The 23,284-nt window shown below is 40.6% G+C and overlaps 1 protein-coding gene across 5 annotated transcripts; it reads left to right on the plus strand.

The window, feature by feature from the left end:
- The first annotated feature begins 4,907 nt into the window (after positions 1-4,907).
- On the plus strand, positions 4,908-21,112 carry LOC116867732 (odorant receptor 131-2-like). Of its 5 annotated transcripts, none has more exons than XM_032857440.1 (3): positions 4,908-5,207; positions 13,390-13,476; positions 18,339-21,112. In XM_032857440.1, the coding sequence occupies exon 3, from the start codon at positions 18,362-18,364 to the stop codon at positions 19,274-19,276; it is 915 nt and encodes a 304-aa protein (XP_032713331.1). In that variant the 5' UTR covers positions 4,908-5,207; positions 13,390-13,476; positions 18,339-18,361; the 3' UTR covers positions 19,277-21,112. The 5 variants fall into 5 exon arrangements, with proteins under 5 accessions (XP_032713331.1, XP_032713332.1, XP_032713333.1 ...); XM_032857441.1 differs by lacking the exon at positions 13,390-13,476 and having other exon boundaries at positions 4,909-5,048; positions 5,155-5,207; XM_032857442.1 differs by lacking the exons at positions 4,908-5,207; positions 13,390-13,476 and adding an exon at positions 13,483-13,523.
- The last annotated feature ends 2,172 nt before the right edge of the window (positions 21,113-23,284 follow it).

Raw genomic sequence — 23,284 nt, forward strand, 5'->3', positions numbered from 1 at the left:
CTGTGTTATTATCTTTTAATTAAGTTATAAGAGTTAAAAAGCAGAAGTTTTGAGTATGGAAAAAACTATACACTTTTTAGTTTGTGGTTTGAACTTTTTCGTGTCCTATAAAATCAATATCTGCCTAACCTAAGATTGCAAAGATTTTTCTCCTATTTTTTTAGTTTTTTTTTTAAAAGATTTTATGTATTTATGTATGTATGTATGTATTTATTTATTTTTAAAGATTTTACTTACTTATTTGACAGACAGAGATCACAAGTAGGCAGAGAGGCAGACAGAGAGGGCGGGGAAGCAGGCTCCCGCCGAACAGAAAGTCCGATGGATGCAGGGCTCGATCCCAGGACCCTGAGATCATGACCTGAGCCGAAGGCAGAGGATTAACCCACTGAGCCACCCAGGCACTCCAAGATTTTTTTTATTTATTTGACACAGAGAGAGAGAGCTCACAAGTAGGCAGAGGGGCAGGCAGAGACAGAGAGGGAAGCAGGCCCCACTCTGAGCAGAGAGCCCAATGCGGGGCTCGATCCCAGGACTCTGAGATCATGACCTGACCTGAAGGCAGAGGTTTAACCCACTGAATCACCCAGGTGCCCCGTCTTCTATTTTTTACCACTCCCCCCAAAGTTATACAGTTGGTTTTATTTATTTATTTTTTCAGTTGTTGGTTTTACATTCAGGTAATGATCCATTCGTTTGGATCCATTCATTTAATCCATTCAAGTTGAGTTCTGTATATGATTCAAGATACAGTTCAAGGTTCATTTTAAAAAATATATTAATACATGTATATAATTGTTTCAGCACTATTTATTGAAAAGATTCTCCATTTTCTATTGATTTACCTTAACATCTTTGGCAATAATCCATTGATGATATACAAATATATGAGTCTTTTTTCTGAACACTATCCCGTTCCATTGACCTCTCTATCATTGATATAGGTCTCTCCATGCAACAATATCACAGTCTTAATTAGTGTAGTTCTTATAGTAAATCTTAAAATTTGGTAGTGTTCTTTTTTTTCAGAGTTGTTTTGTGTATTCTAGGTCTTTTGTTTTTCTGTACAAATTTTAGAATCAATTTGTTAATTCCCATTAAAAAAAAAACTACTAGGGTTTTGCACTGAATGTAGAGATCAATTTGGAGAGAACTGACAATGTAACAATATTGAGTTTTCTGATTTATGCATATATCCATGAAGAGATAATGTTTGGGAAGGCTCATTGTTTTGCCCAGTCCATGTATGTTTATCTCCCTTTGTTGACAACTAGTCTAAGTCAAAAGTGTTAATTCCCCTTCTCTTGCCAAGGTTGGGTCAGGAACGGGCTTGTGACTCAGTTCTCCAAAGATGCTGGAGGGAAGTTGACCCTGAGAGCTCCGGGAAAGGTGTTTCTGTCCTAGGAAGACTCAGGAAGAGAGGCCCTTTTCTTTCTCCACATGTCATAATAATCTAGATACGATACCAAGAATTGTTGTGGTCATCTGTGAGGGGAATCAGAATGAGGGCAAACAGCCAACATGCAGAATATGACAAATTAAAAAGACAGAAAGACCCTGGGCCTTGACGACCACATGAAGCCAGGGAAATAATTGACCTTGGAGCCTACACGACCATCTTTGTTTTTTTTTTTTTTTTGTTTTTTTTTTTTTTTTAAAGATTTTTATTTATTTATTTGACAGAGAGAGATCACAAGCAGGCAGAGAGGCAGGAGGAGAGAGAGGAGGAAGCAGGCTCCCTGCTGAGCAGAGATCCCGACACGGGGCTCGATCCCAGGACCCTGAGACCACGACCTGAGCCGAAGGCAGCGGCTTAACCCACTGAGCCACCCAGGAGCCCCACGACCATCTTTGTTATGTGAGAAAAAGATTTTCATGATGTCTCAAGTCTGTATGAGTTGGAGTTTTCTGTTATATGTAGTAGAAATCATCTTATCCAATATATCCGTTAATATCAGCTAAAAAAACATTATTGAAAAATCACAAGCTATAGATTTTTTCACTTAAAGAATACTTTGAGTTCATTTTCCCACTGTTTATTTAAAACTTGTATTTTGCTTTTTAAATGTATGAATTCAGTATATGAAATCAGTCTCATTGTAAAGATACAAACAATACAAACCTGGTAAATGTAAAAAGTCACCATTTTCCTCCAGCCTCCCCTTTCCCCTAAGCTAGCCCAACACCCTTCCTGGAAAGTAACCATGATTGTTAAGTTGTTGTGCATCCTTCTGGATCTTTTTCTATGAGCGAAAGGGACATACATAAATATATGTTAAGAACATAACATCTGAATGTTTACAGGCATAGGTGAAAGAAAATTTAACATTTGCAAGGACTTTTTAAAAAAATATAAGAACTTTTGCCATATGTATGTTGAAATTTTTCTAAATACTTTTCCTTGTGTGGGAAAAACATATTGAGGTATACATTTTTATCATATCTCAGAATCCAGTAAATAGTCCTGCAATAACTTTCTGGTAACCTTTAAAAAAAAAGAGAAAAATATGTTATCTAAAAAGAAACATACCAATATCACTGAACACTGGTCCCTGGTGGTTATGAAGCACACGTTCATGATGGACGACACAATGCCAATCTCGGCCAATCTTGTTAGAATTACACTCTTCCACCTGTTGTGATATTTGCTCCCTTGCCACCAGTACCCTTTTCTTCCACGCATAAAGTCTAGGGCTGTGGCTTTAAGTGAAGTGACTTAAAAACTCTAAAAAAAGGTGTTTAACCACATGGGAGTAATGTGACTTCATGAGTTAGAGCTGCCTGGGTTAAAAAAATAAAATCAATATTAAAAGAAAAGCTCATAATTTCCTTCCAAACTCCTATAGTACCATTCCCTGAATTAATTAACATTAACAATCATTTTCTTTATCTTCTCTTATGGTGGGGTATGTGTATGTGTGTGTGTATGTAAAATGGAACCACATGATACTCTTTAAGTTAGGATACAGGTTTGGCTCTTTAATAAAATCCCAAAATAACAGTGGCTCCCACAAGAGAGAAGTTTATGGAATGAAATGGAAAGAAACAGTCCACTAAAAAGGAGTCTAAGAGGTATGCACTTTCTACAGCTTCAGTGACACAGGCTCCTTCTGGCTCATTATGCTGTCATCCCCAAGTATCTTGCTTATCTACAAGATTATCCCCATTTCTTCACTCCAACCCAAGGAGGGAGTGAAATTCAGGGGAAGGCATTTCCCTTGCTAAGAGCACAACTGGGAGGTTGCATACGTCACATCTGTTCTCATCCCACTGGCCGTAATTTAATCACAAAACATACTTCATTTTAGGGAAGCTGGAGAGAAGCTGCCAGGGGTGTTGGGGTTCAGACAATCCCAGGCTGCTTCCCAAAGTCCGAGTCTCAAGCATCCCAGCCTTGATTTGTTGCTGTTCCCATCAGGTCATCTTTACTAGTAAAGGCTGAACCCAGATGACTGTGAGTTCTCAGGTTAGAGAATGACACAAAAAGGGTAGTAAAAATAAAGAGAAAGACTGACTGATTTAACTAAAATTTAAAAGTTCAGAATGGTAAAAAAAATACCATATCCAAGGTAAAAGGCACATGGCATGTTGTGAAATGATTTGCAGTAGACAAGTGCAATTAATAATTTGCAGTAGACAAGTGCAATTAATAATTTTGTAAAAGTATATTTATCTTAAAAAGAAAGGGTGGTTATTATATATTTTTAAGCAGGATGTTATAAACAGTGTGTGCAATATGGCCTCATTTTAATAAAAATATCTCCATGAGTCATTTAAGATGCAAGTTACAAGTAATAGAAAATTCAATTTAAACTCACTTCAACAAGCAGACGAATTCGCTCATATAAGTAGAAACTCCAGAAGTAAGATAGGTTTTGGTGTTATCTCAATTTAGCAACTCTGAAAGTTCCTTAAAAACCTAATTTCTTTTTATATTTCTTTTCTGCCTTCTGAAGTGTCTGCCTCAGCTGAAAGCGGGTTTGTGTTGTGTTGGCAAGCTGGCCACCAACAGCTTCCTGTTGTCCAAACACAGAGGAGGGATGAGTGTCTCTCCCTTGGCCTTTTGGGGGAGTCCTGGGCTTTGCTCTGATTGGACCATCTTGATCAAGTGCCTTTCCCGGTGGTCAAAGGAATGTTTTGTATTGATTGGCTTAGGTCTGGATTAGGTGCTGCTCCCTGAAGCAAACACCGTGGCAGGGGCCTACAATTATTGTAATTTAGTTTAGCCAAATCAGGCTCCATAATGAAGGTAGATATGGGGTAAATCCCAAGAAATCTGCATGGATGTTCTACAATGGGATGGGATGGGATGGATGATGAGAAGCTCATTCTCACCACAGAAAAAAGGCTGGAAGGATGTACTGCAAAGTGCCCACAGTGCTTATATTCAAGTGGAGTTATGGGGGATTTTGACTTTTCTTAGTTATGCCTATCTGTTATTTTATGTTTTTGACAACAAGCATATTACTTGAATAACTTTAAAAAGAAATGAGGCTATAAATATGAGGAGAAGTCAGTGTGTAACATTTGCAGTGTAATTAGCAGCTTGAGAGACTTAAAGCAGACATGTTGGCAAACAGGAAATATGAAGTTTCAGAATGGAACCAACTGTGCCTTACTGAAGCTTCTAACTGCAGTTCTCTTGCCTCTGTTACGAAATTGTGGTCATTTCTATAGATGTAACATGAGATTTTTGAAGGCTAGTCTGGCTCAAAACTGCTGCTTCTAGTGGCTTGAATGTTTCCCTTATGCTGGGGTAGAGAAGCTTTTTAGCTTTCTTTAGAAACGCTTTCTCTTGTCACCTTCAAACACCATGAAGTGGGTCCCAACCCCAGAAAGGGTGAAAGAGGGGAGGCCTTGGGTTCCTCCACTTCCCTCTTGGACAGAAGACATGGAGTGTTCTTTCAGGAAGTGGTTTCCACAAAAAAATCCCCGCTTTCTCTGAGGTCCTGCAGCTCTCTGCACTGGGAATCATAGGGTGACACTTGTTGCAGCCAGCCCAGAAGGAGCCCTAGATCTGAAGACTCAGGAGCCTGGGAGAATGTGAAGTGAGAGACTTTGCTTGATTCACTTCCATTAGGTGCTGGGTATTGGGAGTTCTTCCCAGGATTCTCGGAGAAACTCCTGCTCGTCTTCCATATACTTTTTTCCTAGAAAAGAGAACCCATTTTTCCACGGGCATAAAAGACCTCCACTGGTAACGTAAGGTAAGGAGTTCTCATATTTCTCAATATTATTTCTGCTTGAAATTGATTCTCCATTCTGCATTTTCAGAAACCTGATTTTATCTAATCATGCACTTCTGGAATTATCCCACTGTAATGGTAAACAGTCAATTGGTATTTTGGTTTCATGATGAGAACTATACTTAAACAAAGGATGGAAATGTTCCAGTTTAAGTGGTCAAGGCACTCTGGTCTCAGTAAGAAAATACCCGTGGGAGAGGAAATGAGGTCTGAAGGTTGATATTGGGTGGTTTTAAGGAGCCATTCTGTGTTTCTCTTGGTAATATCATCTGTACCCCCCCAGAATGGCAACCTCACTCAAAGAAGGACTTGGTTTGTCTTGTTCAGTGGGCATCCACAGCATCTAGAACAGTCAGAGGTACTCAACACATACCTAATAAATGGATGAATAGGAGGCTGGCTAGCTGGATGGATGAATGTTCCTTATTTTTTAGAACATTGTCCCAATGAAAAGTTTTCTCTGACTTTTCTAGGAATTTTAGACTCCCTCCTCTGATTTCCATGGCACTTTGAATTAAAACACTTAAATCATAGAATTGAAACTATTTGCTTAGACAGCTATCTTCCCTAAAAGATTTTGAGCTCCACAAATGCCTTACTTCTCCATTTAACTAACTATAGACACCTCACACAACTCTATCACACAACAGAAAAAAAAAAAATACATGGCTGAGTATCTCTCAGCTTGTGGGATATGCTTATTAAGTAGATCAGGATATTACATTAATTGGGCCTCATTGCTTCTTCAATGGTGATACATTATTAACTTCTTACTATTTGCTTTTCATTGCTTCCAAGGGAACAAGCATCCTTCTATTTTCAGCTGTTTTTTAATACCTTTCTGTTGAACCTGTAAGTATACTCAGTGGTTTCCATAGATTACATTTCCAGGATCAAATTAGTCATCTCCTGATGTTATATAAAGAGGCATCTTAATCTTACAAGCAAACCATCTCCAAGTGTTAAAATAGGATGCATAATTTTGGGGAGGACCACCTAGAGATAACACATCCCTTCTTGGTTATATAAATTCTTACTGCTCTGGTCACACAAACTGAAGTCCCCTACAGGTCCCCCCTCATTTTTGGCTCATCTCTTTTATTACCAATGGTCCTCTGTCTGAAGTCTGTTCTTCCTTCAGTAAGAACACTTACCTTCTGACCAGGTCAGATTTCTTTGGGGTCCAGGCAGGGATTTGCATGGTACCACTCTAACAACTCTGAAAGAGCAAATGTTCTCATGTAGCTCCAGTCCTGGATCATCCAGAAATAATATTCAACGTTTTGTGACCAGACATTTAGGAATTCAAGACATAGACTAAGTGACAACCACACTTTTAAGATCAGGGCAGTCGGAAAATCTGAAACAAGGTAGATGCTCAGGTTAGGTAACATTGGCAATAACAATGGCAATAACCATGATGTAAGCCTGATTCTTTAGTGGACTTAGTGGGATCCTGAGCCCATGGATGCAGATAGTTTCAGTGGCCAAGAGGTGGTGAAAAGGAAGGTAAAAAAATACAATTTTATTGGAAGGTTATTTGAGTATGGAAACAAGTCTCACAAGATCAGAGTGGCGCAAATATATATTTGTGGGGTACATACCACTGGGATATATACATCAACCATTGTACCCCTATCTCCCACCTGGGTTTTTCATGCAAGAAAAAGAATAACTTCCCCAGATCCTCTTATTGGGATACAGAGAAAAAAAAAATCACCTTTGTTTAACCCTTTAACATTTCTTGCAGGGCTGGCTTAGTGATCATAAATTTTTTTTAGTTTCTGTTTGTCCTGGAAGCTCTTTACCTCTCCTTCCATTCTGAATGATTGACTTGCTGGATAAAGTATCCCTGGCTGCATGTTTTTCTCATTTAACACCCTGAATATATTATGCTAGTCCTTTCTGGCCTGCCAGGTCTCTGTGGCTAGGTCTGCTGCCAGTCTTATGTTTCTACTATTGTAGGTTAAGGACCGCTTGTCCTGAGATACTTTTGGGATTTTCTCTTTGTCTTTGAGATTTCCAAGATTCACTATTGTATGTTGAGGTGTTGACCTATTTTTATCACTGTTAAGGGGGGAATTCTCTTGCCTCCTGGGCTTGAGTGCCTGTTTCCTTCCCCAGATTAGGGAAGTTCTCTGCTATAATTTGCTCCAATATACCTTCTGCTCCACTCTTTCCTCTTCTTCTGGGACCCCAATTATTCTAATACTGTTTCACTTTTTTTTAATTTTTTTTAAAGATTTTATTTATTTATTTGACAGAGATCACAAGTAGGTAGAGAGACAGGCAGAGAGAGAGAGAGAGAGAGAGAGGAGGAAGCAGGCTCCCTGCCATGCAGAGAGCCTGATGTGGGGCTTGATCCCAGGACCCTGGGACCATGACCTGAGCCAAAGGCAGAGGCTTTAACCCACTGAGCCACCCAGGCGCCCCATAATACTGTTTCACTTTATAGTATCACTTATCTCTTGAATTCTTCCCTCGTGATCCAGTAGTTGTTTATCTCTCTTTTCCCCAGCTTCTTTATTCTTCCATCATTTGGTCTTCTTTATCACTAATTCTCTCTTCTGCCTCAATTATCCTAGAAGTTAGAGCCTCCATTTTTTATTGCATCTCACTAATATATTTTGATTTCAACTTGATTAGATTTTAGCTTTTTATTTCTCCATAAAGGGATTATCTAGTGCCATCTATGCTTTTTTCAAGCCCAGTTTTGTATCTTTATAATCATTATTCTGAACTCTAATTCCAACATCTTACTTATATCCGTACTGATTATGTCCCTGGCAGACAGGACTGCCTCTTGTTCTCTTTTTTTGGGGTGAGTTTTTCCATCTTGTCATTCTGTCCAGAGAAGAATAAGTGAACAAGAGAACAAAATGCTAAAATAGTAACAATGACCCCAGAGAAAAATACACTAAACAAATTAGAAGAGACAAGAAACTGAAAAGAAAAAAAAGAGAGAGAGAGAGAATATAATCAGACAGGTGAACTAGATTCTGAGTGCATTTTGGTCTAATTGTTAGAAGAAACTAGCTTTCAAAATTGTAAAGAAAGAAAGAAAGAAAGAAAAATATATATTTCTTCCTCCTCCAATGAAATAAGTTTCTTGAAAACTGAACCCATATCTCATTCATCTCCACAGGCTCAGCATTTAGCACAATGCTTGACACAAGGTGGGTACACGATACATAGTTATTGAATGAATGGGTGAATGAATGAATGAATGTATGAATGGAGAAAATGGGATATGGACATGAATTTTAAAATTCTGATTATTCATTTTTTTGATCTTTCAAAAGTGGTTGGATGATAACACAGCTGAGGTTTTCAACATTAATAATTTTTTTCACCAATATTTACAATGTAATTTCTATTGAAAAATACAAAATATAGTTATAAACAATGTTTGTCAAATAACATTAATAATAATAATATGCTTCTTATTTGGGAATAAGTCCATTAAATAAACAGATAAATATAATGGTCATACTTTAAGATTATCACAAAGATAAATATTGACATAGCCATTTGCTCTATAAATATGATTCAAAATTCTATGCCATTTTTAAAAGGCAAGTACAAATGCTAATGAAAATAATCAAGAACTTTAATAACTTGGCATAAGTGGATTTTCCTATGGAAAAATGCTAGCCTATCCATATGGTAATAGACTCTGCTATGGTCAGAGGCTTATATCCCTGCCAAAGAAACTTTGTAAATATACGGGATTCTGAAAACTGAGATAAATCAATTATATGATAGTTAAGTGAAAGTTCAACTTAATAATCAACTATGTGCTAAGTAAAAATTTACAGAGAAGGCAAAAGTTAAAGCATTCCATGGGTTTTACATTCAATTATAAATCAGAGTTTTCAGATAAAGAGAATCGACTTTGCATGACGTATATAATCAAGTATAATTTATATTACTCAAAGGTACCTACTACAGATAAGAGTACTTGACAAGAAATGTATATTATAAGTGGATTTCAAAACTAAGGGGGTTATTTTTCATCCAGTGAAACAAATAACAGCCTGTAAAAAAGGTTAATAAGAATAGCTATAATTACATTGTACCTTAATTGGGGGAAATAGAATTAAATCTGACAGAAAGTTACAGCAATCCCCAATGCTGAGTCAGAGAGAGAAAGCTAAAGAGTTTCATGCAATCTGCTGATTTCAGATTTGCGAAGAATGTATTGATAAAACATTGGTTTTATGGCTAAAGCCAGGTGGGGTCTGCTGAGGCAGAAAGCGTGTGTGCTGTTGCTTGGGATGGGTCAACTATTTTAATTGTGCAAGAAAGAAATCCACTGACTATAGTATAGAGGATTTCCTGCCAGCAAAACACACAATTCACTATCTTGGCAACTATTGTTGACTTACAAGCTTTAATAATGTTAAAGTGATACACAGGTAAATTAATTTTTGAAAAACTTAATAAATTCAATAATGTAACATTAAAATAGTTTCAGGAATGCCTGGGTGGCTCTCTCTTATTTCCTCTCTCTCTCTCTCTCTGACAAATAAAGAAGGAAAGAAATCTTTAAAGCAAAGCAAATCAAATAGCTTCAGCATTTTTCAAGAATAAATGCAAAACCAAGAGACCAGAGACAAAATCCTCTCAAATTCTGGGAAATAGCATTCACAGTGAATCACATGCTTAGCAACATATAGATCGCTGTTTGCTTTTTGTGGTTTATAGACATCATATTGACCTTTGGTGGCTGGAGAGATAGGGAGGAAGGGAGAAAAATACCATCTGTCTACTGACTGCTAGGTTAGTGTCAGGGGCTCTGACTGTGTAAGCTCCCTGATGTTAGAGACTTCTTGGTGTGTTTTGGATACTGATGGGTCTCCAACTCTTAGATCCACACTGGTGGGCACACATGTGCAGGTTTATCATGCGATCTGAAATTAAACTGTTCCCATGAGAGCTTTTTTTTTTTTTTTTAAAGATTTTATTTGTTTATTTGTCAGAGAGAAAGAGAGCACAAGCAGTGGGGAATGGCAAGCAGAGGGAGAAACAGGCTCCTCCCTGAGCTTGGGCCTCAATCCCAGGACCATGGGATCATGACCTGAGCCAAAGGCTGACCCTTAACCAACTGAGCCACCCAGGTGTCTCTTTTTTTTTTTTTTTAAGATTTTATTTATTTATTAGAGAAAGAGAGAGAGAGAGAAAACAGGGAGAGGAGAAGAGGGAGGGGGGAGAGAGAATCTCAAGCAGACCCTACACTGAGCATGGAGCCCAATGAGGGGTTGGATCTCATGGCCCTGAGAAAACGACATGAGCCCAAATCAAGTTAGCTGCTTAACCAACTGAGCCACCTAGGTGCCCCCGTCCCCCATGAAAATATTTTGTAAGCCAAAATGACATAAAGCAAAGAAGCAATTACCATTTATTTATATGGAGAAATTTGTGAACATTCCCAGATGCCAATATCAACTCCCATAGAATTTTCTGATCCTATAGGACCTAGTGGCTGCACAAAATAAATTGAGGTGACGCTCATAGGCATAGTTCAAAAGTCTGGCAGCCTGAAGCTGAGATGCTGAGCATGGTCCTGGGGAAGGACGTGGGGTGAGGGGAGGGTCTCTCGCTGCTTGGGGTGCGTGCTGCCTCCATCCTGGCTCCAACAACTGTGGAAGGCTATTGTGGCTTTTTGGTCTTTTTTTCAGTTAGTGAAAACAGGAACCAGTATAGGTCTTTGACAAAAGCGAAGTGGCGAAACATGAACTTTCGAAAATTGGATGATACCTTGAGCAGAATTCACCAACTGAGTGAATACCTGTCTATGTGTCGAGACCACTACTTTTGACAGTTAGTCTGCGCCAGTGCAGAGAGATCCATCCAAGCAGAATCGAATGACTCTTATTTTAGCCAGTGCGCTGGTGATATCATATAAATTCATTATTTAAGCTCATATGAAGATTAATGGAAAATGTTGTTTGTTGCCTATGATATCATTACAGTTAGTATTAATGTACAGTGTTTTTCTGAAATCCTGGTATGGCTCTTTTGTCTATTTATATCTGCAGATACACCTAGCACAGTGAAATGTGTCATTAAATTGTGTCCTTTTTTGTTATCATTGTTACTGTAAGGTTAGATCACACACAGTTACTATTATTTAGATATAGAATGAAAAGAGCTTTGTCAGTGCTCTTAATGAACTACCTTCTTTTCAATACTTTCTCCTTGAATATTTATTTGTATTCCAGGTTTGGGGATTTGTTTCACGTGGCTACCCTTGTTCACGGGCAGCCTTGTGTTTCAAAACCTCAAGTAAACATGCGCAAGTGCATTGTTTTTTAAGACGTGTTTTTACACATTAAGTAGCTCAGAAAAGGCCAAGGTTCTTGTAAAGCAAGGTGTCAGGTCTCTGGATTAATGAATCCTATGAGTGCTTAGAAGAACACTTGTAGATCAAAATTTTGGTCAGAAAAAGAGTGGGGAAGGAAGCCGGAGAATTTCCCTCTATAAATAAAAAGGTGAGTTCAAACTCAAAAAGTTAACTGCCTGAAAAAGCACTCCGAAAAATGTGTGATTTTGCTGCCTTCAGAAATCACAGGATACACCTACAGAGCTTTTGTGATCTCATCTAGTTCCCACGTCACCTCTGTGAGCTGTTCTCAGATGATCAACAATCACAGCTAATATTTACTATGTGTTCTTTCTTGATATCAAGTGACTGGTACTCAGCAGACACCGGTTTCCTCCCTTCCTTCCTGCCTGCTTTGAGGAGAATAACAGAGGAGATCACCAAAGCTTCCCAGACTGGAGTGATTTTTTTTAAAATAACCAAAGAAGTAAGATCACGATTAGAGCAGAGGGGAGGACATGTTTAAAGACCTCGAGGAGGGCATGTTTATTGTAGGAGAGGAGATCTGATCATCCAGGGAGGGTTTTAAGAGCAATTCTTTGAGTATCCACTTCTTCTCATTGGCTTTCTGCCGCCAGCCACAGAGCATTTGGAATCACTTCTGAGATTTGTTTTCAGCTGATGGTCCTTTCCACTGGCGGTAAGTCAGATACTGGCCCTAAGCCTGGCCCACACTACCCAACAGACCGTGAGCACCCAAGAAGGAAAGGCCCTCCTTCCTCTCAGAGATCTTTCCTCCTTCAGAAATTCCCAGGTGGAGGTTCTGGGGAGAGTCTGGGTGGACCCATGGGAGAGTCTGAGCCCTTCTCAGTGAGCTGGAACTAAGGTGGTCGCTAGGAGCTGCTTTTCCGCACTGGATCAGTCTGCTCTGGCTGCCGAAACAAAATACCGCAGACAAGGTGGCTTAAACCACAGAAATGTATTTCCTCACAGTTTTGGACACTGGGAGTCCATGATCAAGGGGTCAGCGGAGTTGGTTTTCTCTGAGGTCACCCCTTTGCTGCCTCTTCACATGGTCTTTTCTCTGTGCACACACATCTCTAGGGTCTGTGTGTGTCCAAATCTCCCTTTCTTATAAGGATGCAAGGGCACCAGTCAGATGAAATTACAGCCCACCATAATGGCCCCATTTGAACTTAATGACCTCTTTAAAGACTCTGTCTCCAAATACAGTCCCATTCTGAAGTTCTGGGGGTTAGGGTTTCGACATGTGAATTTTGGAAAGGGCATGATTCAGATCATAATACCTAAGTCTTTTTTTTTTTTCTTTTCTTTTTAAAGAAGAATTCAATTCACCTGCACCAGTAGGGTCTTGTTGGGAAAAAACTCAACAAACAATAGCCAAATGTCATTTCAGAAATCAGAAGAATTAGGTTGGAAGCCAGACTTCACCATTAACCAACAACACCCTGAGAGGAAGTTGTGGGGAGTCTGTCACAAACTTTAGGTATCGCCCTTCCCTGATGTGGGGCACCTGGCCCCAGGGTTTTAGAGACTGGCCGCTGCAGGTGGACTACCTGGTCCAAGCTCCAGTATCACTGTCACCAGCTCATTAACCCTGAATGACTTCCTTCTCACCTCTATATCTCAGTTTTCTTTTGGGAAAAATGTGAAAAAAGATTGTGCCTCCTTATTGGGCTTGGTGTGTTGATTAAAGAAGTCAGCTCCCCCCAGAGCCATCTCATAGTGAGCAGTCAGCATGGATATCTACCGTTATATTCTGTTTGTGTCTTTACCCTCTTCCTATCTCCCTTCCAGACCCTTCCCTCACATTAGCACCCATCCAACGCTCTCTTGGTTTTCTTCGAAAGTGGGGTGTCTGTTCAGGAATGGTTGCCCTCAGAGGTAAGAGTGGGGGAGATTGCCCAGCTCAGTGACCCTGGACTCACAAGGTAGGCAGTGCCCTTCCGTGGAAGGTATCTGTCTCTCTGGACCCTGCGGTGGACTAGCATGGGGGCGCAAGCTGGAGAAGAAGAATGTGCTGCCACCCATTCATTAGCTCCCTGGGGAAATGGCTCCAAGTACACATGCTATTGGAGGGCCCCAGCACCTTCTTTTCATACCGATCTGAAGACGAGCAAAGACCGACCAGATAAGCAAAACCAAGGCCACCTAGTCAGAGGTTGAGAGATCAAGGTAGTGAACCCCAGTCACTTGCTTTTTAACAAAGCCTCAGAGGCAGGCAGAGGAATGGGAGAGCTTAGTGTGGACATGGGAGGCTACAGGTGTGCCCTGATGGGAGCCTGGGGAAGCTGGAGGAGAGCTAACTAGAAGTGGGGTGTCTTTGTGACTGGGTGGAGGGACATATTTGGCTCTCTCTGGTTGGTCTTAAGTTGGAAGCAGGGACAAAAATTAGGGAAGCTGCCAATCATTAATAAAGTCCTGGCTGTTTGGGGCCAGTTATTACAGAGGTTGTTGTCTGGCTACCTGGACGGTCACAAGAGACACCTGTTACTGTGGGCGAGGGCTTGGTTTCCTGGCAGGTTACTACAGGCTGTGGATCAGCATTTAATTTTTATACATGTGTTGGCCATATGTGTTCATGTATTCAGTTTCCCACCAAGGGTAGCATGTTGCCCTCAAGGGTTTGCCATAAGTCAGTCTCTTTGGAAGGATGAGACCCATTGTTTCCCTGCTTTTGTTAGGCGCTCATCCCGCCACCATCCCCATGCTTCCAGCAGGATTTTTGTAGGGAGTGGTGGCAGCTGCTTCTGATTTCATCACAGCAGTTGTGGAACAAATGTGATTCTTAGCTCCAGGGTTTTCTTTCAGAGCTGAAGCCAAAGGAACCTTTAGGACTGGAGGAAAATAGTTATTTCCATTTTACAATTTCCAAAGAAAAAGACTCTAGGAATGAACCATGAGTAGAGGTAAGACATATAGAAGGGGACTTCTTATGTGGCTTTTGTTGCCATGAGCTCTTGATTGGCAAATACACCTCTGAGAAGGAATATGTATTTGAAGAATGGGAGATTATGTCTGGCGGCATGATCCTGAATAAATAACTCATCTTTCTGAGTTCTCATAAATAAATTAAAGGCGATAGAACTTGCCCTCATTGATTTTGCACATTTGCAACTCTCCCGGCGATTTTATGTCGGCAAGAAGAATTCTAAGCCACTTGCTATGGTAGTAGTGTCTTCACTGTGTACATTTGTCCTCTGCCAGGCTTCCTGCTCTGTAGAGCTCCTATCAGACCCCACTGTGCAGGCAAGGGTGGGCATCTCATGTGTCCTCTTAACCTATCACATGGCTGCTCCTAATTTTAATCATGCAAGGCTCCTTATTGAGTGCAAAGTGAATTTTTACCCATGGAATGGAATGAAGGTCCTCCAAATCTGGTCCCAGACTTTGTCCTTAGTCCTCTGAATAAGCCCTCAGTCCCCCAAACTGGATCTTCTCATCTCTCCTGAAGCTCCCAGGTTTTGCCCCAGCCTGGCTCTTCCCATTTTCTGTTGCCTGCAATCTGGACCTCTCCTCGTCTCTATCCACCTCACCCTGGGTCCTGCTTTCTTTTAGTTTTCAACCTTGAAAGGCTAGGTTTGAGTCTCAGCTCTTCCAAGAAGCTTTGTCTCACTGACTCCACGACCCTTTCTATTCTGAACAACCCCGCAACCCTGCTGGAGACACCCAACTTTCTTGCTCATTTGGCAGGTTAAGTGAAACTACATGATGTTTCTGGTTATTATTACCTAGTTATATAGTATTCTGTTTCTTCCATTGGGTGAGAGGCTTCTGCGTGTCAGCACCTGTGTTTTACCATCTGGTAAGCTCACTGCTTAGGATATGTGTCGTGTGTTTTAATGAGCAGTGAAGATCGGTAGAGTAGAATGATGCAACGATGTGCTGCATCGATCAGTCTGTTAAACATATTAGAAAGCCACAGAAACTAGTTACCTGAAAGTGTGTATTAGATCTGGAAGGAGAGGGGTTTATTATAGTTGTAGCTACAGTAATTTGGGAGAAAAGAAGCTTGTAAAAATATTTTTCAAAGGAGGCGCAATGGGAGTCTCTGATGCTCTGTGTAGGATTACAAGTCATAGAACACAACAAGGCCAAGCCCCACTCATTGCTGTTGGGAATGTGCTGGGAAAGAGCCAGAGAGGTGTGTAGGAATGATGGGGGAGGGGGACATGCAGGAGCAGGGAAAACCTGCTGAGCAGAAAAGAGGAATCCAACAGGGAAGCTGAAGACATGACTGAGGTTCTGGGTGGAATGGGGGATGGGAAGCAAGACTGAATAATGGGGGAGCATAGCCCATCAGCTGAGTCAAACCCAGCAACGTGAGCTGGGGAATGAGCATTGTTGGGAGGCCTAGGCAGACAGGCAGGCTGTCACAATTGTGTAGCCTGCCAGCAGTGACCTTCTAATTCAGGGACTCAGTGACTGGGTTTTAAGTCCTAGAGGGGACCTAGCAGGACAAGGCAGGTCCTGTCCTAGAAAGCTGGCAGTTCTATTCAAGCTCAGCCATGAAGGATAAGATGGGGACATTCCGAATCAAGGCAGGGCCAATCTTGTCTCAAGAATAAGGAAAAAGCCCGGAATCTCCTGGCCCAAGTTAAAATTTGGCTCTTGAGGATGTCAGTGAGGATGGCTCTGTAGATAGAAAAAGTGTGGAACTTGTAATCCTGCATGACTATGATGTAAGGAACCAAGGACCAGAGAAGCAAAGTGACTTTGATATCCACAATCACATTCCCAATTGGCCACAGACCTAGGCTTAAAGCCCAGTTCTTATGACTCCACCAGGCATGGCAGAGTTCTAACTTACCAGGGTCTGCCTGCCATCTTCACTGGGGCCCTTGGTGTCTATGGTGGTGCCTTGAGGACAGTTACAGGAGTGTGCCCTGTGGATAAGCATTTTCCTGTTGATTATTGAAGGGTTCTAGTATAAGATTTTGGCCAAAAATTCTGCAGCTTAAAGAAAGCGTGATGATTGAGCTTGACAATGACAATGACCATTCCCATTTCTATTCCTCTCTGGGGGTTGGAGAGAGAAGAATAAATGCATGGAGTTTGACTGCACAGCAATGGCACAAAAAGCCATCTGAACAAAAATTCTCCACAAAGGGTGACAACACAATATGCAGGGGGAGAACAGATGCCTTGGGCAAAGAATTTCATAAGGAGTTGTGGCATCTCAGATTCTCGGCAAGTTGCAGCAGCTGTCTCCACGGTGATACACTTTTTAGGAAATCCATATGATATATACTGGGCCTCTTCAGGGTCCACTCTATATCCTTTCAATGCTAGTGGCCGACCTAAAGGAGCAGAGGGAAACCTATTTAAGCTAACTTAAATAATAGAGGGGTGTGTTATATTTTTAGAACCCCAGCACAGAAAATTCAGAGCATCTCAGCAGAATCAGAAATTCAGGAGCCCAGGCTGTTCTCTCTCTGCCTTGCAAGGGCTTTTGGAGTCTTGCAGGGACTCTGTGGTTCCCTCTGGTTCTCTCTTACCTCTCTCAATCACTTTCTTCTACTCACCTACGTGCCAACATGACTGACAGGCCAATCACTCAACATCACACTCAAACTCCATTCTCTGAGAATTCTTCAGTCAGATTTTTAAGAGGCAGACAGTGGTGGATTCAGCTCAGTGTACCCCTAGTTCCAATCAACTCTGATGAGGGAGGTGATGCAACAGGTGATGAAGAATGAGTAAAGCCATAGTGGGAGGCAAAGGTTGGCATCTCTACAGTAGACTTTCAGAGACAGTGATCCTGAGATTTGGAGGATCCCCAGGCTGCAACACACAACCACTTACCACTGTTTCTGCTTGAGAAGATCTAATCTGTCTACTACCATTTCAGTGGTCATAGTCCCTCAGTAATCCTAAGATCCCAGAACCTTGTTGGATGTGCAGTCTTCCAGCTTAACAACAAAAACAGTATTTCTACAATGACATTGGCTAAAGAAGAACTCATAGCACACATTTATTTGACCTTGCATTTGACATGAACATTCTTATAGTGGTTGTGAGAGTGGGTTCTGGAGTTGTACTCTGAAATTCACATCCTGGCCCCTCTATCCAATAACCATACGGCCCCAAGCAGGTTACTTAGCCTCTTTAGGTCTATTCCCCCATCTGTGAAAAGTGCATAATAAAACCACTTTGTGGAAACTAAAACATACTCCAGAGCTGGTGAGGAATATGCTCTAAAAATAGTTTTGATCCCTAGAAAGTCCTGGGTAAATGTCACCTGTAACTGCTGTCATTTTGTTAATATACCTGTCATGTCTTATGGACCCAAATGAATTCCGGACTCTGCATCAATGGCTTCCCCACATTCCTTACAGCTCTTGCCCTAATGTCTTCCCCAGACCCTTGTATGCACTAAGTGTTAACAAGTACTTGGGTTCATCAACTGTGGCTCTGAGTCGAAAAAGTTCTCATAATCAAAGTTGGAAAAGGATGCACAAAGAATAAAATCTTGACCTGATTTTGAGCAATTTGCTGACTCCTGAGAGTACATCTTTCAAACTTCCCTTTTGGATGGTTTGAGTACGCGCTCCTCTCTTGAAATAAAGTGAAGAGCCCAGAAGATTTCTCCAGTTTCTTTGATTCATGTCGATGCTGTCTGAAGTTGTTGTATTCTATACAGAAAAAGGTGTAATGTATTCCTTGCGATTTCTGCTAGATCACAGAGCTGGAAAACCACACCAGAAGCTTTAAGATTCACTCTTCCTTGTTCTTTAATCCTGCAGGAGCCTAGTTGCCCTGAAAGATCATGAACTTGTCTTCTGAGCACTGCAACATATCAGATTGGCTGAGGCTGGAAGCAACAGTGAAGGCCTCTGTGTACACAGTTGCCTTCTTGTTTGCCACATCTGTTACTGTCATCATCGTCACAATAGTGTCACAGAATTCGAAGCTGAAGAAAGAGGCCCGATACATCCTCCTGTGTCACCATCTGCTGTGCATCTCCTCCTACTGTGGCCTGGGGGTGGTATTCCAAGGGATGCGGGCTCTACTAGCCAATAGTCCAGTGCTGATGTGCTGGGTGGTATTTGGGGTCCAGCTAAGTGTTGGAGAAGGGATCCTCTTCACCCTGGCGTTGATGGCTGTCAACACTTACCTGGCCATTTGCTGGCCTTTGAAATCTCTGGCCTTTGTAGATTCAGTTAAGTATAGGGTTCTGGCTGGGTCTTGGACAATCATTATATTCAAGAATGTTTGCTTATTCCTCATAGAGGGTACTAGCCCCACTCAGGGTGCTGTTTTTAAATCTGAACCCCTTTGCCCTGTGATCTTGAATGGCTCTGCTGCCAGAGCCATTGGCATGGTTTTCCTTTTCCTTCTTCTGTCCATCATTCTTGTAAGTTACTTTCTGATCTACCAAGAAGGGAAACGGGCTGGCCATTTTAATAGATCAAATATCAAAGCAAGGAAAACGGTCCTTATTCATTTAGTGCAGATGGGTTTACATGTGATACCAACCCTGATATTCATAGGTTTGGGAAAGATGTGTGGGTTGTTTTTCTTTGTTTTAAATTTGGTGCTTTTTGGAGTCTTTGCATTTGCCCAATGTCTTAACCCTCTGATCTATGGGCTCTGGAATAAAGAGCTGCAAAGCAGATTGTACCGTTGGATGTGCTGTCAGTTGTGGTGTGGTCACATGATGACCAACAGAGAGACAGTTTAACCTGAAATTCAGCCACACTGAATCAATAACTCTAGCCCTAATGGATCATTAGCTATGCTTGAGGACTTACCTTTACTCAACCATATGAGTAAGTCAGAGTTATTCATCTGGCTTGCAAATTTTGCTGCTGTGTACATGGAATTGGCCTCTGTGAAATCACTCTATGTCTTTAATTTTAAACCCAGATCAACATTTTTGGCAGCATGTCCTACTGCATCTCAGTAAGGAGGCAGTTTTTGAGAATGCACTAATTTTTAAAAACTGAGAAACCGTCCATGGTTGATAGGAAGAGAAGAAGTTTGGCTGTTCCTTTATTATTAATTAGGCATAGGCTTGGCTACATGTAATAACAAAACAGAAACAAAATAACAATGACTTTTTTAAGGTTTGAGATTGTTCATTTGTTTGTTTCTGATGTAAAAGGAATCTGGACGTAAACAATCCAGTCCTATACAGCAGCTTTGTAGGCAACGGGTTCATTCTCTTCTATTCTGCCATGATTACTATACTGCCTCATGACCCAAGATGGCTGTTAATGCTCCTGTCATCACATTCATACTCCAGCCAACAGAAAGGAGGAAGGGGCAAAGGAGGGCTTATACCCTCCTTCTAAAGACTCTTTTTAGAAATTACACAAAACACTTTTTCTTATATTTAACTGACCAAAACTTAGTCATATGGTTATGTGTGGCTTTAAGGGAGAGTGGGAATAAATTTTAGCTGGGTAGTAGTGTCCCTAGCTAAAAATTGGGGTTCTTGATACTAAGAAAGGAAGAAAGAACTGTTATGAGGAGGCAAGGTTATTTCAGGGACCATTTTCCTCTCAACCAAAGAAAGTATAAAGAAAGACAATGGCTGGGTTATAATTAAAAAATATACTCTGCCTCTTTCAATGTGGTACTTGGAGTTAACTTTTCAAAGTCCCAGAACACTTTAATTGTATTTTGTTAACAGTTCTCAAAGAAAATGGCATTAAGAAGAACATTGAATTGGTTTAAACATGGGAATTAACTCATGATTTAAATCTAAGCCATTTTGAAGCAGTAGTACAAAATAAAGTCCTTCATGGGAGTTTACGTATGAGATTTCTTTAGATGAAACATCCACTTCTAAGTAAGTCAGGATTCAGTTCTAGAAACAGGAATCATTACTCTAGGTACTTTAGACACATGGGATTTAATATGGGACTTAGATACTTACAAAGACACCAGCAGGGCTGGAGGAGTGGAAATCAGGAGCCACCACTTGTTGGTGTCAAAATCCCACAGGGATCTGGTGGTCTAGCAGCTGTTTCCATCATTGCTGCCCATGCCTCAGGCCCCTCTTAATGTAGTAAATTTGCGAAAGAAAGAGCAACTGGAAGATGGCCTCCACTTCCTTTCATCTTTCAAATCTCAAGTGATTGCCTCTAACTGGTGGAACCTATCTGGCATTAAGACCCTATAAGCAAAGAAGTCTGGGAAATATAGTTCCTAGTTTCACAGGAACAGGAAGTTATCCCAAAGTGAGGGTGAAATGAGGATTGAAAGAGCCAATCCATGGGATCCACCATTATGACATTTAGTTTTATTTATAGGTGTTAACAACAGAAGCAAAATAGTTGCTCAACACATTCACAGCTATCATGCTCCTGACACTATGCAGGCCATTTTATATACATAAAATCAAATCCTCACAACAGGTATATAATATAGGTATTATTATTCCTGATTTAGAAATGAGAAAAACTGAGGCTTAGAAAGGCTGTACAGGAGCTTAGGAGGACAGGAACTTCCCTTTCACATTTTCCATTTATATGACTTGGCCAAAGGTGTTCATTGAGAGCGAGACCAAATTTCCTAAGAAATTTCTTAGGAAATTTGGTCTTCAGTTTTCCACTTTGCTTTGGGCGTAGACACCTGTCTTGTGGAAAAGAGCCTCTTTTCACCCATTGCTTTGATTACACTTTCCCACCCTTAGACCCCCACTTATTTTCAGATTCTAGTGCCTTCCATATCATGTCTAGACTCCATTTTGGCTTCAAGTCCTTCTTGCCTCTTCTATGGGTGTTCAGTGTGTCTTCTCTCTTCCTCCATCCTCAACTCTGAGACTTCAAAGCATGACCTTCTCTTTTGCAATATGCAAATCTCTCCAAGGCCAGAAAGACTGCCAGGGTTGATTACCATTGTGTCCTGGCACTTGACACAGTGCCTGTAGATAGCAGGTGTACAAATGATGTAATGGACTCACTGGTCAGTAAGACATGCCCTTTTCACAAATTCCCTCCTCACAAAACCCAAGCTGTCTCTTTGTTTTTATTGAAATATAAAATAATCTGAGTGCCAAGAGTAGAATAAAAACTCAAAAAATTTACCAAATTAACTCAATTATAAGCCCTAGGTCTAAAATACACAATTTAATTTATCCTTAAAGCTTTCCTTTTTTCCCCCTTTTTTGGGGTGAGGTGTTAAATTTTTTTACTGAAGCATAATTAACATACAATGTCATATTATTTTTAAGTGTATAGTACAGTGACTTGACAATTTTATGCATTACTCAATGCTCACCATGATAAGTATAGTTACCATCTGTCACTATATAACAATATTAAAATATTGTTGACTATATTCCTTATGCTGTACTTTTCATCTCTGTGTCTTATTTATTTTATAAATGGAAGTTTGTACCTTTTAATCCCCTTCACCTGTTTCACTCATTCCCCCTACCAACCTCCCTCTGGTTTGTTCTCTGTATTTAAGAGTCTATTATAAATGACATTAACAATAATCTTTCTCATGATGTATAAATCCTTTGTACTCGTTAGAGAACTTTAAACTTGGACAAGATGTGCAAGGAAGAGAGGAAGTGGTGGCTAAAGTCACTTGAAATTTGTTGAGGGTTCTTGTAAGGTGTTTCTTTTGTCTATAGAGATAGGCAATGATATTGAATTTAAAGTCAGAAAGGGTATAGGTTTGGGGGACATGTTCAGAGAATACACACTTTGCAAATAGCTCTGAAAATATATTACTTAAGGAAAAAATGTAAATTATTTCAAGATTCCTAAGTTCTTACCAACATTGTATTTTACCATAACAGCAACCATATTATTACTGTGTGAAACTATTTCTGACTTATCCATAGATATACTATATAAACATATATTGGCTAACTAAGAATGGACTTAGGCAAAGTCCCTAAAAGCAAGAACAGAGAAGTGGTTCATAATGTTCATCATAAGAAAATGTTGAAAGAATCCAGGCCATTGTTCAGAAGACGCTCAAGATTATAAAATCAGCCATATTAATGAATTTTAAACACATTTTTTTCCCCTGAAAAGATCAAGGGCTATGGTTTGAACTGCCCTGCTGATGTCCAAGCAAAGATACATAAGCAATGGGGAGAAAACCACACATTTATCCCTGATGGAAGAGGGGAAAGGATGCCAGAGTGTTCTTATGAGCCAAGAGGAATGGTGGAATGATCTGACCTTGGGGTTGTTGGAAAAGTCTTGTCTTTAAAGGCTTCTTGCCAAAGGACAGAGGCCATCAGCCAAAAGAGGCTGGAAGGTACCACTGGCTCAGAGGGTGAAGATGGGATAAGGAGCACCTGGCCAGAGACAAGGATTGCCCAAGGGCCCAGAAGCAGTAACTTTGATTGAGAGCTCCACAAAGCACTGTTGAAGAGAAACAATTATTGCTGGGAGACTGTCCCACTCAGAAGATGCAAGCATCGTCCTATATCTGCCTTTGGTAAGGATGATCTCTTCTGCCCCTTATATCTTCTTTCAGCTTCTACCTCTGCTGACCCTGCAGGAGTCACAGGCCACCTGGGGGCTTGAGGGAAGCTGACTAGAAACCTTAACTCCCCCTTGAAATGTAGCAAAACACATCCACAGGTTCCAAGGATTATGGCATCTTCGTGGTAGTAGTGGATGTTACTTTGCCTACCACATTTGCTAAAATGAGATTGTTTTTTGGACCTCAAAAAGACCAAAGGACTTTTTATTATTTAAGAATGACCGGGGCACCT

Source organism: Lontra canadensis, unplaced genomic scaffold (assembly GCF_010015895.1).
Source record: "Lontra canadensis isolate GAN:19392208 unplaced genomic scaffold, GSC_riverotter_1.0 scaffold13, whole genome shotgun sequence".
Lineage (NCBI taxonomy): Eukaryota > Metazoa > Chordata > Mammalia > Carnivora > Mustelidae > Lontra > Lontra canadensis.